The sequence below is a fragment of the Astyanax mexicanus genome, chromosome 13, assembly GCF_023375975.1.
Source record: "Astyanax mexicanus isolate ESR-SI-001 chromosome 13, AstMex3_surface, whole genome shotgun sequence".
In the NCBI taxonomy this organism is placed as follows: domain Eukaryota; kingdom Metazoa; phylum Chordata; class Actinopteri; order Characiformes; family Acestrorhamphidae; genus Astyanax; species Astyanax mexicanus.
Window position 1 is genome coordinate 40,066,969 of NC_064420.1, and position 18,694 is coordinate 40,085,662.

The 18,694-nt window shown below is 38.4% G+C and overlaps 1 protein-coding gene across 11 annotated transcripts in view; it reads left to right on the forward strand.

The window, feature by feature from the left end:
* The window catches only part of camta1a (calmodulin binding transcription activator 1a), a 636,729-nt gene that overhangs the window by 500,335 nt on the left and 117,700 nt on the right, over positions 1 to 18,694 (forward strand). For all 11 annotated transcript variants that reach the window (XM_049462994.1, XM_049462995.1, XM_049462996.1 and 8 more), the window contains one exon: positions 5,283 to 5,354. In XM_049462994.1, the coding sequence (XP_049318951.1) occupies positions 5,283 to 5,354 (72 nt within the window). The remainder of the gene's footprint in view (positions 1 to 5,282; positions 5,355 to 18,694) is intronic.

The following is an 18,694-nucleotide window of genomic DNA, read 5'->3' on the forward strand; positions in this document are numbered from 1 at the left end:
CTGCTGGAGTTAAGAGGGCAAAAGCTGCATATGCTCAGAAAATCCAGGGACACTTTTCCTCCCAGGATCCACAGAGCATGTGGAGGGGCATCAAGTGTGTCACGGACTACAAATCTAACGTTGCACAAAGCTCCAAAGACCCATCCCTGCCTGAGGCTCTCAACACATTCTACGCCCGCTTTGAGAACCCTGACACACCCCCCAGCACCAGACTCCCACACTCACCAGGAGAGGAGCCCCTCAGCGTGACACCAGCAGAAGTAAGGAGGACGCTGAGGAGGATTAACCCCCGGAAAGCTGCCGGCCCGGACAACATCCCCAGACAGGTGCTAAAAGACTGCGCAGACCAGCTCTCGGACGTCCTGGCCGACATTTTCAATGCGTCCCTCATCCAGGCAGCTGTCCCCACTTGCCTGAAGACCGCCACCATCATCCCGGTCCCCAAGAGCTCCACAGTGACAGGTCTGAATGACTACCGGCCAGTAGCCCTCACTCCGATAGTCACAAAGTGCTTTGAAAGACTGGTTCAGACCCACATCAAAGCCACCATCAACATCAATGTGGATCCACACCAGTACGCATACAGGAAGAACCGATCCACAGAGGATGCCATTTCCTCCGTGGTCCACACTGCCCTCACCCACCTGGAGCAGAAGGATTCCTACGTTCGGATGCTCTTTGTGGACTTCACATCTGCTTTCAACACCATGATTCCTCAGACACTGATAACCAAACTCTCCTCACTTGGACTGAGCTCTTCCCTGTGCAACTGAGTCCTAGACTTCCTGACCAACAGGACGCAGTCTGTGAGGATTCACAACATCTCCTCCCCCTCCATAATCCTCAGCACTGGCTCCCCTCAGGGCTGTGTGCTGAGCCCCCTCCTGTTCACACTGCTCACATATGACTGCTCACCTCTCCATCCAGGCTGTCATATTGTGAAGTTTGCGGACGACACGGCAGTGGTTGGATGCATCATGAACAGAGATGAGTCCAGCTACAGGCAGGAGGTGGAACACCTGGAGGATTGGTGCAGAGAAAACAACCTCTGCATCAATGTAAAAAAGACAAAGGAGATGATTGTGGACTTCAGAAGGGGCAAGCACGCCCACCTCCCCCTGCACATTGGAGGATCTGCGGTGGAAGTGGTTGACAGCTACAGGTACTTGGGTGTGCACCTGACCAGCAACCTCACCTGGAGCAACAACACTTCCACTCTGGTCAGGAAGGCACATCAGCGGCTCTACTTCCTCAGGAGGCTGAGACGAGCTGGACTCGGGAGCGTAGTCCTCACCTCCTTCTACAGATGTGTGGTGGAGAGCGTCGTGTGTTCCAGCATCAATGTGTGGCATGGAAGCTGCTCTGCTGCAGACAGGAAAGCACTGCAGAGGGTGGTGAAGGCTGCACAGAGGATTGTTGGAGTTAGCTTCCCCAGCACCACAGACATTTACACCTCCAGGTACAGGAAAAGGGCCACCTGCATCAGGAAGGATCCCACCCATCCAGCACACGCACTTTTTGTCCCACTCCCCTCAGGCCGAAGGCTGCGGAGCATTAAGTGCAAAACAACAAGACTCAGAAACAGCTTCATTCCGGAAGCTGTAAGACTCTTAAACTCCACTTGAAAAAACACACTGCACTGACACCAAGGACAAATTACTGTTTACTGTTTACCAACATGGTCACTTTACTTGCACTGAGACACTTTATCTCCACTGCTCTAATTTACATTATCATGCTGCTATAGCACACTTGCACTCTGGACTTCATGTTGCTGAACCTTCTACTCTCTATTTATTTTTTTTATTCTTTGGGATATTTATCTATCTATTTTGTATATTCTATTTCTTTTATTGTATTCTTTTTTTTATCTATATATCTATTAATAACAGCTCTTTGGGTGTAAAACTGGATCGTGAGATCACAATTTCGTTCCACTTCATGTACCACATGTGATGCGAACGACAATAAAATCTCCTTGAATCCTTGAATCCTTGAGATGTGTAACCTAAAATATCAGGACCAGCTAAATAATTTAGATTTTTTTTTGTTAAAAAATTAAAAGCAATGTTTATTACCCCACTAAGTATTCAATGGGAAATCCCACCCACTGACCATTAACTTATTAAACAATACTATACTAACAGCACTATAGAGGTAAATGCTAGCGCTTGCTTCTTTTGAGACGTGCAGCTACATATATTTGCAGACTGCTGCTAAATCAATGTCAGCTAAAAGTGTTATTAAAACATCTTATAGACAAGGACCAAGCAAATGCCAAGCATGCTCTCTTGAACTGTGAGCAACTGATATCTCTGGCATGACCAGGGCCAACACTTAGACAGTCACGCCACTTGGGAGCCTCGTTTTTTTAATTATTTTTCATACAATTTGTTGATGCCACTTAGAACTGTGTGATATTTTAACAAGAAATTGATTGTTAAAAAAAAAACGTGAAATTATCTTCTTCTCTAATGTTTCTGTTTTAAAGATATAAGGTTTGTGTTAGGGATAGGTCAGGGTGATATGTTAAATGTTTAAAGACAAAAAAGATCTTCTTAGAACCTACTAATAACCTAAAATAAAAAATTCACATTAATTCAATACAATTACAAAATAAAATGCACAATTAATATTGAGTACATTAGCACTCTTTCTAATTGTCTAAAGTTGCTAAAAATGTAGATGATTTTTGCACTGATTTCTAGTAAAATATTGTCTAAACAATTTCTATGCCACAAATATATATATATATATATATATATATATATATATATGTGAACAGTTATATGAACATTTGTATTGTTCATAACATATTTAGTATATTAAGTAAACTTCCGCAGTGCATGCTAGAAAAAGTAAGTGAACTTCTATGTAAATCAGTCATGTTTCCTAGAGCTAAGTGGCAAAAGATGTTAGTTAGGTCTTGAAGATTTGGTAAAAAAAAAATTTTGTCTGCAATTGTGCTATATGTATTTTTTTTTTTGTACTGAAGCAACCCTGGGCCTGTATCTGTGCACGCTCGTGTGGTGTTTAGTGTTGGAGGAGGCTTTGTTTCCTATTCTCCTAAATAAATAGTCATTCCCTGTGTGACTTGTAGAGAAGTTGGAGCCACAGAATTGGAGATTTGATTTATTCCTGAAAGACCAAAGCTCATGCAGTTTATGCGCTTATAAACAGTGCATGAGACACAGGCAAAAAACGACCACAGCCAATCACAGTCCTTCCCCACATGCATGTTCCTATATCCTGTCTGCTGCTTACATAGCCATGACTGTTTACAAAGTAAGCAGCAGACATGCCTCCCTGCATCCTGAACTGATCCTACAGGCCACACAGCCCAGCCAGGAGCTGTGATCTCCAGGGGCTCTGAGATGAGTGGGATTAGCAGGTCTATAGGGATCGCTCAGTGTCAGACTGAGAACCCTGGACACGGCTTCATTTTATTCTGATCTGGAAACCGGCCCACGATACTCTTGGAATTGATTCTAGGGATGTTTGTAATGAAGTTTAAAATAAAAGTTGTTGATTATTTTGTGGACTCATCAAGATTTTGACCATTAAACACTATTTGATGTTGCTTTTTGGGGGATTTTTATGTCTTTCATTGTTTATTTCATGCCATTCAAATGAAAAGCTTAGTCACAGTGTTTAAAAAACAAAACACTATTTTTCTATCTGTTGACCTTTTTTTCTTCCACTACTTATTATAATCTTCCAGTATCAGCAATTTAAAACATCTTATTGTTAAAACAACTAGAGTTATAAGACTGTAATAACACAGTAGTAATAATATTGCAACACCACATTAATGACACAATAATAATGATGATAACATCATAGTTTTAAAATGTGGAAAACGGGTGCTAAGTGGACCAGAGCACATTGCTCTCTCTGGGTGTGTAGATGGTACTCTGCCTAGCTAAATTGGGAAGAAAAATGGGAGACAAAACTAAAAAAAAATTATAAAAACAAAAGCATTGTAAAACCATGGTAATATCATTGTAATAATGTGGTAATAAGAGTCATTACTGTGTTATATTCATTGTGTTATTGCAATGTCACACTGTGGTGTTGTTACACTGTTTTACAGTAGAGTTACTACAGAGTTACTACTATTGTGTTATTGCATTGATAAATGAAAGAGTGATTTTTTTTTGACATCCAAACAAACAACATTGTGAATGTCATTCATTTAAGCAATAGAACACGAGAGGCGAGTGCCGTAGATCATCACAGCCGTGATGTTATTTCGCGATAACACACGACCTCGAGTGTTCTATTGCTTTTATTCAACAGTTTATTTTTTGCAAAATGAATAAAGAAAATAAATCAAAGAACTTTAAGAAATTCAGTTTGATTATGCTTTAATATGGACTGTGCCTTCCGCCAAAAAGTAGTTCCACCACAACTTAACTACAAAACAGTATGGTTCATACAGACTAACACCACGAAAGTTAGCTTGAAAGCAAACTTGGGAATAAGTGAAGATGGTAACGTTAGGAGGGTGAAATAACGCTAATACTCTCCTCTCCTGCTCTGTGGAGTTGTCTTCAGGTGAACGCTGCACATTTTTTTTCTGTTTGTTTTGCTGTGTGGTGTTGGTTAGCTTGCCGGTGGCTGGACTGTAGGTAGGTGACCGGAGTCAAGCTATCCGCGCTTCGAAAATTCCCAGTCAGCGTAGCTTGCTTTAGCTCAGCATTAACTTAGTTTAGCCTAGCCTGGCTGGTTAAGTTATCGTTCTGGCGGTCAGACGGCAGTAGCTGAGCGATTTTCCTTCCCTTTTTTCCACGAGTCAGCGCTGCGGGCAAGTGTGCTGCGGCTGAGCGCTAGCCTGTGCTAAGCTAACGCTGCTGTTGGTGCCGGTGGAGGTGATGATTCAAAACTGTACTGTGTGTATACGCCGTTACTCGGCAACGCGTCGGCAGAGTGATACACGTTTAGTGTGAGAAGGCCGTGATGTTATCACGAAATATCATCACGGCTACAACACTTCTCAACCAATCAGATTGTGAGGTCGGAACTAACTGTTGTATAATATATAATAACTGTGTAACTGTTATATGTATGTATTTAATCTCAGGTTCTGCATGATGGTACTGATGATCTTGATGAACTAAAAGAACATTTTGTGAACTTAAATAACCTGAATATCTTAAGTTTTAACTTTGATTGTTGTGTATTGTATGATGGGTCAGGTGATGTGGGCTGTATTGACTGACTTCTGTTTTCTCTTTCTCTCCCTGTGTGTGTGTGTGTGTGTGTGATGTCTCTTTCCACAGTGTCTTTATGGCTGTTATGTTCACTCCTCTATCATCCCCACCTTCCACCGCAGGTGCTATTGGCTGCTGCAGGTAAGAACCTCACTCCTTATTATGGTTACTTGTGCAGGCGTGTATGGGTGGGTGTGTGCTGAAGTCTGCATTGGCTGCATGTGTCCATTGGTCATATATGAGGATATATTAGGATTACTTCCTAGTTTTGACATTTACTAAATATGTTGAAGCACTTTACACTACCTTTTTTCTATATTAATAACCTGTATTCACAATAGTTGATGGACTATTCAGGAGTCCAGAAGCGACACAGAGGTGTTTAAAAACTCCAGCAGCACTGCTGTGTCTGACCCACACGTACCAGCACAACACACTGATATAATTCTTATACGCCACCACCATGTCAGTGTTACTGCAGTGCTGATAATAGAAGACCTACCATTGAAATAATTATAGCTGCTCTGTGGTGGTCCTGACCACTGGAGAGACAGGAAAACAGGTAAATGTTGCTAATAAATAGGCTGTTCTGGTAATATGATAATGGGTGGAGCTACACACCATATTGAAAGCAGTCAACAGTAACACAGCATTTTTGGTGGCTTTGCTTTTGAGATATATTATACAGTGGGTGCTTTCTGCCATTATTTGTTTTAGTTTTTAGTCTTAATTTAATTACATTCATACATCAGTAATTCCAAAAGTAACAGAAAATAATTTGATTCATTTACTTCCAGGTAAAAGATTATATTATACAGTAACCCTCCCACTCTGAGTGTGTGTGAATGTGAATGTGTGTGAGCCTGTGCATAGGTTTCGGCTTCTTGTTTTTCTTCAACTACTGTGAAACTTTTGTTTAACTTTATGCTCTCTGTTTTGTTTTTATTGTGTCGGTTTCTTGGCTTCATAGCGGCGGTCTGTCACTCCAGCCCTCTGTAACCTTTCCTGCAGTGTATTTTTGTATTCCGGCACCATCCATCGCACTTCACACATTTGTTTTAGCAGCGTTAGCGAACGTATGTTTTTTACGTAAGATTTGGAGTTGTGCCACACGCAGACGGGAGACCCAGTTCTCTGCTGTTGAATATATAGGTTCTGTAGTGAAGGCTTGCAGTTATGTATAGTCAGTTATGTATAGAGTTCCCAGTTTATCTCCATGAGTTTATCTAGGTCTTTGATCAGCCGCTCTCTTGTTCCGCTTTTTCCGCGCAGCATCTTTTCAGGAGTCTCAAGCGTTTTTTAAGAGGTAGGCGGGAGAAAGGGGAGGGGTGTTTTTGAAGGTAGAAAGGTGAAGGGTGTGTGGGGTGGCTGCTCCAGTGTTACACACTTTGATCTATTTATATATGACACCTGTTACGGAGAGTCTTTGTTATCTTTTGCTGTTTTTTTTTTTTTTCTTTTGTTTTCTCAAGTCATTGCTTTTTCTGCCCTTCCCTATAAAATGATGTGAGCGCTACAGCACTTCTTCAGGTCTAATGAATAAGCTAATGGAGATTAACCGTCTGATCAAAGCTTACTCTGACACTGCAGAGAGGGAGGCAGGGCCACACAAAATCACACATACACTCCTAAAAATAAAAACTTTAGAGACTGGGTTAAAAGAGTGGCCACCAACTTTGCTCCTGGAGGTCCATCATCCCGAAAGGTTTAGTGTTCTGCTTCCTTTCAGCACACATGACCCAACTAATCAACACATCAACAAGTGTTTATAGACTTAAATGGGTGAGTCAAGCAAAGAAAACATGTATCAATGTTCCATTTGGGACAAAATTTGTAAAACTTCTTTACATTATTTTGTATCTAAACTGAAAGCAGAAGCATTTCTAAATGAAGAAAAGATAAAATATTGTGTTTAATGGTGCCAGTGTGCTGTTACAGCCATCCCTGCTAAGTCTAATATATTTATTCTAAAAAACTGGGGTGTCTGATCGCTTTTTGCTGAAGTTTTTCTGGCCACGTCTCACGTCTTTACATACTTACGTCACACGTACAGCCTCTAAAAGAGGATCCGGCTGGTGGAGCAATGGAGACTTCAGAAGTGGAAGCTTAGACCTCAGTAGCTCATTCACCTATAGTGACATCAGCTTTAATAAACTACAATGCACTTTATTTAAATGTATATTTCTTCATTTATGAAGACGTTTTAAATGAAATAACTTACAATAGTAAGTTAAATAACTGATGTCTCCCACAAATGGAGACATTATTGATATATACTGGCTAAGAGATGTCTTCCTCCAGGGACAGACTTTTTGCTAAAGTAGCTGTTGATTGGCTATTCATGACTTTTGGTTTATTTGTTTTAAGATGGGCTTTCTATAAGTTTATATTGTAACCGTATTTGTGTTTCAAAAACTGGACACTGGGGACACATGTGTGTTCACTGTGATTAGGATGTTGTGGTTGGGGGTTGAGGGTTCAAGTCGGCATAAGTTGCTTTCAGTCCTCCTGGTCTGCAGAACAGGCTATAACTGTTTCATGGCTCTGACAATTAATTTAGACGTTTCAGAATATTCAGTTCAATATTAATTTGATGTTATGAGTTTATTGTGCATTTTAACATTGTTATAAACATTGTATTTTTACTTTTTTCCATAGTTTGAAGCAGGCACTTGTTCTATACAAGCCTTTTTTACATTTCATGAGGAATAGTCAAATAGAAATGCTTCAAAACTAAAAATAAAATATTGTTTTATTATTTTAAAGTGTTTAAAGTAAAGTAATGCAATCCGAGTGTAGGCAGGGGATCATGCTCCACTATTAGTATAAAAAATGCATGTAAATGAACATTATCATGAAGGTCCCCCTTGGAGCTGTCTTGCAGTTCCAGATCAGACCCAAAGCTTTCAGGGGACCTGCCAAGAGACTGAGGCTGTGTCCCAAACCACACAGCTACACACTAATGCAGGCGCATCTGATGATGCTGCTTTATTCTGGACATACTAATTAAGATGATAGTATGAGGTTTGGCACCCAGCCTGAGTGTTGTGGATGAGAACACCAGGAAAGCTCCCGTCTTTTTACCCCCAGGAAAAATGAGTAAGAACTAAATACTGAATCTATATCAAAAAACTCCATAAAACAGCACATACAATGACAAGTCAGAAGTCATGGGATAGCTGGATGAGAGTTGATCATATAGAGTTACGTCAGGGGAGGGACAGCTTGGGGATCATCTGTATACCTGTATACGTAGTGAGGTGTTATCTTGTAAGTGTGAATAAAGGCTGGTTACAGTGTTCATGGCAAGGTGACATAAATGATGGGAGTTATATTGAGGACTGATAGTGGGTGCTAAATGAATGGGACATCCCATTTTACGAAGTTGTATGTGCTTTTAATATTGAATGTAGTGTAGCAAGCAGTGCTGTTAGCCACTATGCTTCCAACCACTCGTCCATCCATTCGTCCATCATCTTATCTTATCTTTTTAAACTCCTAGTTTCTAACCACCTTAAGACACCCATTTTTACTGTGGTAAAAAAGTCATGCATGTATTTTAGCAACTCTAGTAGCAGATTTAAATTATTTAAAGAAGATTAAAAACTCTGAAATGAAAGCATAAACTCTGTATCCAAATAAAGAAACATTTAAAAATCTTTACTTTAAAATGTCCACACACACACATGCAGGAGTTCTGGCCATACTCTGCTTAACTCCTGTGCTGGTTTGTTTCCTCTCACTCGATTCAAAGTTTTGGGGGCTTTCAGCTCACTCTGCGAGAGTGTTTTCTCTCTGCTTCCTAGAGTTATGTAGTTCACTGAAGCACAGCCCGCTCTTTTGTGGTAAACAACAATGCCTTTCTACACTGGCTTTGATTAGGAAGTCCCCATATGGTGGAGAAGTGAAAGGTACTTACTGCCTAACACGGCCAAGCGACTGGTTTTCTACACAACAGGAACTCAAATCCTATACTGTTCTTATTGCCTGAGTGGCCACATTTCCACAAACATCACTATTCAAATTACACCCAGAATGTAGTAGTATGAGAAAGCTCTGCACCATGTAAACACCTTATTTCAGTGGGGAATTCTAAATGACAGCTTAGCAATTAGTGCTACGAATACATGTCACTTCTGTAACAAGGAAAAAATATATTTTTTTACTTTTGTTTGTTAAATTTAACCAGTTGTTTATAATGTTTAGACATTTTACATATTGTGTTATAACTTATAACTTATTCAGAACTACTATAACTTCTATGTGTATGCGGTAACACCAAAAAAAAAGTAAAGACCTCAGTAATATGAAAATTATAATTTATTTTGTAATAGCTACAAATAATTCAGAGCATACTGCATAAAAAATTATAAAAAATCTTAAAGCAACAGAACACTTTTTAACTGAGCTACTGATTTGGGTAATGTACTGTATAAATATAAAGCTTTTATAGTGCCAATTCCAATTTAAAGGGATTCAGGAGAGCTTTCAGGATATGCTTTAAATGATTCAGTGATTCAGTATCTACTACAATTGACTGCGTGTCTACTATATATAATCCAGTAACTGCAATAAATGATTCAGTTCCTACTATAAATAATTTAGTATCTGCTAAAAAATACTTAGTATCTAGTTTAATTGTAGTAGAAACAGCTATAAATGATAAAGTCTCTAGTGTTAATGATTAAAGGTCTGCTTAAATTGATTCACTATCTGCTATAAAGCATTTAGTGTCTACTTTTATTGATTTAGTTTATAATATACTATAAATTACTGCTATAAATATTTCAGTACCTAGAACTAATGATTCAGTGTATGCAAGGAATTTTCAGTATCTACTTCAAATGATTCAGCGATAAATGATTTATTTTTCACAATAAACAAATTCAGTGTGCACTATTAATAATTTAGTGTTAGTTATAATTGTTACTACTGTAATTAATTCAACCGAAATAAGTGTATGTTAATTTAATGTAACATATACGTGTAACATAATTTAATGCTGGGATAATTTATTTTAGATTAAAAATTTATTATTTTTACTATTACTATTACTATTGATTTATTATGACATTTTCACACATTTTCAAATATGTAAAAATAATATATATTTTTTTACTTTGCTGACTAATCACTGCAGCCCTCGTCACAATAATCTCAGTGTGACTGGAGCAGTCAGACGCTCCCTGGCGTATGGCATACAGTACTTTTCCCAGACCTGCCATCACCTGTGCAGTAGCCGGACAGTGAGCTTCAGAATAAAGGTCATCACTGAGCGAGAGTGTACATAACCCTGTCCACACAAATACTCACAGCACACAGCACGCCTCACATAATCACACCAGAGCATGTTTACACAAACGCTGATGTGATCAGAATGAGGACGATGGGGTGTGGGTGGGTGTGCGCGAGTGTGAGAGGAAGAGAGAGAGAGCGAGAGAGCGAGAGATGCTGAAGTCAGCAGAAGTGTTTCTATTTTTATTATTATTATTATTTTTTTTTTTTTGCACCAAATAAAAACAATAAACACAAACTGCAAATAGCAATAAACAAAATAGTGCAGGTAGAGGCAAAAACCTAACATGGGCTTAAAAAATGCCTCTACCTGAATAATATCAAAATCTATTATAACAAATATAACATCAAAACAAACAAACAAAACAAAAAAAAAATAAAATAAAAATATCACAATTTAAACATGTAACAAAAAATATATTCACAATACATTCATCAGATGATCTTTTAAACATCTTTTATAATGTTTTACAGATGTACATTTTTTTGCCAAATGATTAAAATTATTCCACAGTTTTGTCCCCCTATATCTTATTGAATACTGACCTCTACAAGAGAGAAATTTAGGAAGATGGAGATCTAAAGACTGACGGGTTGAATACTTATGTATTTCTGCATTTGTAATAAAATAATTTATAAATTGTTCTGGAAAATTTTCCTGATTCGAATAAATTTTAAAAATAAAGATACATATTTGGAATATATTAATATTATAAATAGAGAGAATTTGAAGTTTCTGAAATAAAGGAGCAGATGAAGTGTATAGATGTGATCGTGTTGCAATACGGACAAATCGTTTCTGAAGAACCAGAATTTTACTAAGACTAGTAGAATATGTACTCCCCCAAACTATATTACAATATGAAAGATATGGATAAATAAGACTATAATAAAGAGTAAGAAGACATTTTGTGTTAACCAGATAACTAACCCTCCTTATTATACCAATAGATTTATTTACTTTTCTACTAACCCAGTCTATTTGCTCTTTCCAACTTAAGTTTTCATCAATAATCATTCCCAAAAACTTAGAACTTGACACTTTAGGCAACACCATAGATTAAATTGTAATTTTTGATAAGCTTTTAGAATACATTTTTCTTCCACTAAAAATTATATAATTTGTTTCAGGCTCAGACTGTATTGAAAAGACACAACATAGGGTAGCCAATCACAGCAGCAATCATTTACATGTGTAATGTGTCCAAGTGTTAGTGAACACTCTTTCTAATGAATGCAATGAGCTACTAGTTATAGTTAAAGCAGGAAAATAAGGAAAAGTAACTGTATGGCTACTTTTAGATTTAGAAATCACACATACAATGATCATCCATAACATTAGTATCAGTTAAAAACATTAATTATCTTTATCTGTCCAGAGGTGGGATATACAGTTCTGTGCATAAGATTTAGGCACATAATCACATTATATAAAATAGGGATGCATGAATGCTGATATCAGTATTGTTCCCAATGCCATGCTAATGTACTCATACTCATCAACAAGCTGCAGAGCTCAGCTCTCCAGAACCCACTAAACCACAGGCAGTAAAAAAGAGAGCTTTGAAATTGTTTTAAGAAGACACAATCACATTTGTTAAATCATTACTTTTTAAATAAGTGGTAACACTTTACTTGGATGGTCCATTTTATGGCCTTGTTGATGCTCAACTGACATTCTACTGAATGTATATTAAATGCAACTTAACCCTGAATGTAGGCTTACATTCAATAGAGAATCATTTACTTTCACCTTTCAGTTCATTTGCATTAATAGACATGCAGTTAAATGTTAGATGAATGTTAGTTGATCATCAATGAGGCCATCAAATGGACCATCCAATAACGTGTTACCAAAAACGTTTATTTAAGTTTCTCTGAGCAAATAAACACGTTTAACCCCATAACAGGCCAGGACTTTTGTCAATTGTCAACATTACACCACTAAATCTTGAGGATTTCTATTCAAGCTTTACATTAAAAGATTTCATGTTTAATAAGAAACATTACTGAGAAGTATGATCGGAATTGTAATAAAAAATATAAAAAATATTGAAGTAAATTATTAATGAATACAATCGTAAAATTGGCTCTTTCCTGAACTTTATTTTAAAATCAATATTTTCCTGAACAGTCAAACAGTTCATGTCCTCCAAACTTTTAGTTTCGTTATATTTGTCTAGCTTTTATATATTTTTTCAAACATGCAGAATTTGGGTTGATTCTGCTACTAATCTGGAATTATTAAGTGGAGTAGAGAGAAAACAGGAAGCTTCTCCAATTGTCCTGTAGGAGATTTTAAAGGCCTCAAAATTTCATAATGTAAGTAAGTAATTTTACTGCAGAAAAAGGGGTTTGTATTACCTGCATCTGTAGCCCCTATATGGGACAAGGCATTTTAAGGGTTTAAATAAACACTATAAAGACCAGTCAATAGGTAATTTGCACGATTAGCCAGCATGCTAACTGGACACACTGTTTTTGTGCTCACACTTGGGGTGATAGGAGTGATTTGATTGATGCTATCCATTAAAGACCCATCTCACACTTTACGGCACATCTACACCTACAGCAAGCCTTCAGAGGCCTGCTCACGAATAGACAGGTGGTGCTAATGTTATGGCTGATGATTTGTTGTACTGTATGTCATCAGTGTACCTCAGGGTAAAAAATAAGAACAAATAAGAACAAAATAAGTACGAAATAGCCTATGATCCCTTTAATATTAGGACTACACAGCCGCTGCTGTTGTTATCTCTGGGTCCTGACTGTTGGGCTGCTTGGTGGAGTCTCTAGAGGGCAGAATGAGAGCGATCCTGCCTCTTTATCCACTGTAGATCTGCTTTGGTGGGGAACGCCCGTGAAATAAGAGTGGGGAGGAGAGCAGGTAATGAGGCTTTTTTCCCCTTTACTTCAGATAGCGCCTCATTCCTCAAGGAGAGCCTCAGTGGTATTGCCTCGGTTTCTCTCCCTCTCGTGCTCCTCTTTCCACACAGGCCAGGCCGGGGCTTCGGGGAAGCATTAGTGCTGTTACCCAGCATGCACTGCTCCGAACAGACGCAGCTCAAAAAGTTCTCGCTTGCGCGGAATAGACTGCCTGGAAGTGGGAATGACCGCGGAGGGAGCGGAGATGTTAAGAGCCTATTATCAGTTTACCTCTACCGTTGAGCCTTTGTGTGCAACCCAGATGCACACACTGTACTGACACACACACACACACACACACTTATACACACTCCGTGTCAGTCCCCGTGCCTCTCTTAAGTGATTCAATCACTGCACGTCTCTTGTTTAGCGCTAATCGAATGTAATTCCTCCGCTCTCCTTCTCCATCAAATCCTACATTAGAGGGCTGAGGTGTAGCGGCAGAGGCCAGAGAGTTGGAGATAATTATTATATTAATATAGCCGGGGCTGAGATGCCACCTCATTTGTCCTGCTGGCTGGCAGAAGCCTCACTGAGGGTCAATAGCCTGCGCCGGAGCCTCTCTATTGTGTGTGTGAGTGTGTGTGTGTGTGTGGAGAGCGAGAGGAGAGCCACACTGTATCAGATAATGAAATGACTCATAAGCCCGGAGAGTGTGCTGATTAATCATGCTTTTACAGAGCTCTCTCTCTCTTCTCTCTCTCTCTCTCTCTCTCTCTCTCTCTACTTGACTGATAGCAGAGATTTGCAGCCGTGTATAAAGCACCTGCTTTCTATACATCCAAACATTTATGCTTTAAGCACTTTTCTATTAAAGGAAATGACTGATATATCTGCGTAATTTAATAAGTGATACCTAAACAAAGTCAGATTTCAGAGTAATGAAATGATTCATTTCAATCAAATCAAATCGTATGTATTTTTATAGTGCTTTTTACAAATGATGTTGTCACAGAGCAGCTTCTTAGAAATTCAATCCTAAGGTAAAACATGAAACCTCTATAAGGAAAGCCAAAGGTAAGAATGGCAAGTTAAAACCAAGGCAGGTTGATACTACAAGCCAGTGTCTGGCTCGACATGTAGAACAATAACCTGGAAAAAAGGTCAAAAAATGATGGAAATTAGTTCTAATTAGATTTATGAAGTTCCGAGAATGTAAAATTTGCAGAGTGTGACTAGAAACTCTGGCAGATCAGACATTAACAGTCTTACTAAAAGGAGAGGGCCTGGAGGTAACATAGACACAAGGTACCCTGTTTCTCTATTTTTGCAATTCCTGACACTTTATTAGATAGATATGAAGCATATATTTGACACTGACTCAATTCCAATCTCCAGAAATTTTGGACCATTTATATTAATTTGTACAACATTAAATATTCATACAATCTATTAGGCATGTTTGTTTTTCCAACAACAATGGAAATTGTTATAACATTTTATAAGAGCGTGTCCTAAGAAGATACACTGATTTTATGATGTTCTTACACCATGTCAAGATTTGTTAAAATTAAAAAGGCCAACAGAAATTGTCCAACATGACCTTATGATGTCCAACATGATTTTATTTTATTTTTTTTACATTGAGGCTTTCTTCACCTCTTTTGTCACAATTTTGAAGTATTTTATTATGATTAAATGAATGACTGTATGAATGAATTAATAATTAAATGCTGTTTTATAAGAATTGTTATTAAGACAATTTATAATACTATGGCCCGCGCTTATAACTCTAATTAATATATCCAGCATTACTATTAGCTTTATTATAAGTTCCAGCATTGCTTCATTAAAAGTGACTGTGGTCCTTAAAATGCTCATTAAAACAGTTGATCAATGATCTCACCTGTGCTCACTCTGATTCCCTGACTCCTCCTCCCACAGATTTCACTTAGTCAGACCTGACAGAGTTTGACAGTAAGAAGTTTCGTATCTAGAGATGTCCATGGTGCTGAAAACCTGTCAAACTATTATCAGAATTTTATACCCTCATTAAAAACTGCGCACTGGTATTACTGTCCTTGTGCAACTTTTAAGTATTTGAAATCTTTCCGCACCTACCTTTCATTACCATTCATTCAGCAATCCTCTGAAGATCAATATTCTAAGGGAAGGATCTGCCAACAAATGGAAGATTTCCATTTTCAGGGTAATTGATGATGAGCAGTTGAACCTGATCAGCTCCTCGTTCTCTTTGTACTATCTCATAGCCGCCAGGCTGGTCAGAAATGGCCCCGGGCTAGAGCCGAGTCTTCCTTTGTATTCGGGTGGGCTCTTCACTCAGCGTTTATTTATTCATAGCTATTTGTTTATCCAGGCCTTTCACGGACCACCCGAAGCCTACGCAGGAGTCCGATCCCCCCCTGCCTGGACATGCTCCAGCCAAAAGTGATGTATATTTAACAGTGCTTACTCGCCCCACTGAATCATGTATGAGCTTAACCTCCATTACACTGGTTTAACTAGTGAAATGGGAGACATAAAGCGGGTGACCGTGCTGCCTTTCTTGCCTGGCTGGGTGGGATTCAGCGGATCCAAAGGAGCAAGTGGTGGCAGGATCGTTTTGCATTCGCCGCTTTAGCGTTCGCATTGAGTTGTCAAGAAGCCAAGCTTTAGCTTTGTGCTGCTGCTGCCCACGTCTGTGGCTCTGCATTAACCCTTTAAACTCTCCTTAAATGTAGAACTCCTCCTGAATACATATCTCCACACATTCCTTTCATACTTCTTCTTCTTCTTCCTGAATATTTCATGGTAGCTTCTGGGTAATGAGCCCTAAGATTAAGAACTGAATAATAAGCCTGCAGTTTAGAGAGGTTAATTGAGGGGTCTTCTTAGGACACGCTCTTATACTGAAAAAAAAAACATATCCAATTCAAATATGTACGTAAAAAGTGCATAACTTCCATTGTTGTTGGAAAAACAAACATGCCTTTTAGAGATTGTGTGAATATTTCATGGTGTACAAATCAATAGAAATGGTCCAAAATTTCCTGGAATAAGATCTCAATAAATTATGTTACATTAAATGTTAATGCAACAATTTTTCCTTTTCCTGGAAAGCTTTTGTTCCGTCTCTAACACCATGTACTAGAGCTGTGTCTTGTCTTTTAGTTTACTTAAACTAAAAGGACTGGAATTGATGTTGATTCAGTATCTTTTATTCATGTGGATATCAAAGAGAGTGGTTTAGAATTGAGTCAGTGTCAAATATATACTTCATCTCTATCTAATAAAGTGTCAGATATGGTGTGCAGGTTAGAACATGTTGGAAAAGCTAATTGGAAGACATTGTAGCCTAAGTATAATAATATATTAGTGTGAGTAAAGAACAAAATATATTTTCTGAACATATTTTGTGCCTGTTTATTTAGTCAAAATATCATAATAAATTTCAGAAAATATCATGGGATGGCAGTGTATAAATTCATAGTGTTTAAAGTCTTACCTCAGTAGACAGCTTAGGAACTCCCACATCTACATAACATAAGCTGCATATGTTGTGAGGTGTTATCTTGTGATGGAGGTTGAACACTGGCCAGTATACTGGCAAAGTTTGAGAAAAGTCTGATAGCGGGTGCCAGATGGATGGGACAATTCATTTCTGAAGTTGTGTGGGCATTAACATTTTTCTTGGTCTGCAGTGTCACATATGTACTGGGAATACATCAAAGATAGCTAATATTTTCACTCACAGCGCACAGAGCAGTGGGTGCTAATCATTACTGGAAGCTTCTGTCTAGAATCTGTCTAGAATTGTCCATTGTCCAGAGTAACAAATCTGGTAGAACAAATCAAATCAGTATTCACTACAAATGCAGGCCTTAATCCATATAGTTGTATAGTATTATCTTGTGAATATAATAGAACACTGTATGGGATCCTCATGGCAATGCAATGTAAATTTATCCAAGTTTGGATAAAATAGCAATTTCCAGGCCTGGAAACGTTTTATTGACACACGTTTTATTATTGAACATTGTGTGAAAAACATTTTATCTGATTCATTTTAGACCTACTATAATCAATTTTGATTATAGTTTTAGTTGATTTTTGGTTTTGGTGTCATGTCTGCACTGGTATTTTAAAAATCGAATGGTCACAATGTCTTGAAGGCATTAAAAATCATGAAAAAATCACGGGAATTTACTGGTTAAAACATGTATGAATGAGATGTCATGTGTATTGTAGAAGGCATTACCATCCACAGTGGACAGCACAGTGGGTGGTTATAATCATGACCGACAACATCTGTCTAGAATTTTATGGCAAAAGTCATGAAAAAGTGTTTTGTGGAAAAATTTTGTGAATCCTCCCCCTAGTGTTATACAGTTCAAGTTAAATAGTATTACAAAGTTCAAGGTTGTGAACCAGTGATATGTAGAATTATGTGGAAATGGCCTGGATGAGATTGGAAAGGCCAGTGACTCATTGTTTGGACTTTCTGAGGGTTTACTTTTTGGCTCAAGTTGTAAAACTTTTTAATTCTGTTTTTGACTGGCTGGCATTTCAGAACTTAGGATGTTCAATCAAACGCTACCCAAGGACTTAAAAAGCGAGACGCCAGGGCGCAGTCTGGATAGATGCTGGCTGAGTGAAGTGTAAGTGTCTACAGTGTACACTCACAACCTGACTGTTGAACGCGGAACATTTCAGAGAGTTTCACACTCTTAAAGTACGTCTGTGTGAGTGTGTGTGTGTGTGTGTGTGTGTGTGTGTTTGTGTGGAGCTGTGATTGTGAGTGATGTTGGCAGGGCAGGCGAGCAGCTGTTTGATGTGCAAGATGGGAGTGCTCCACCTCCGTCTGTCAACTGGTGTGTGTGTGTGTGTGTGTATCTGTGTGTATATATGTTGTGTATGTGTGTGTCTGCATGTCTGTCCTCCCTGTGTTCCCAGACTTGACATCACAGGTCTTCGGCCTTACATAAAGCTCCTGCTACAGTCTTACACCCAGCTGTTACGTGTTGTGTGCTACAGGTGCATGTCTGCTATAAAGGCGTTTTTAACTCTGAAGAGCAAAGCAAATAAACCAGTAAACAGATCTCAGTGGAGACCAAACATGCCTCATTTCCTACCCTGAAAAACATTACTGCATTGAGTGAACTTTTTTGTGATTTAGCTTTGAATAGTTGTTTGTAGTTGCAGCGATCAGAAATCACATTAACCCTTCTTTTGTCTTTGGGGTCAGATTGATTCCATTGTAGTTTAACACACCTGAAAAAAATGGTTTATGTACTTTTTCTTGCATCATATTATTGCCCTTC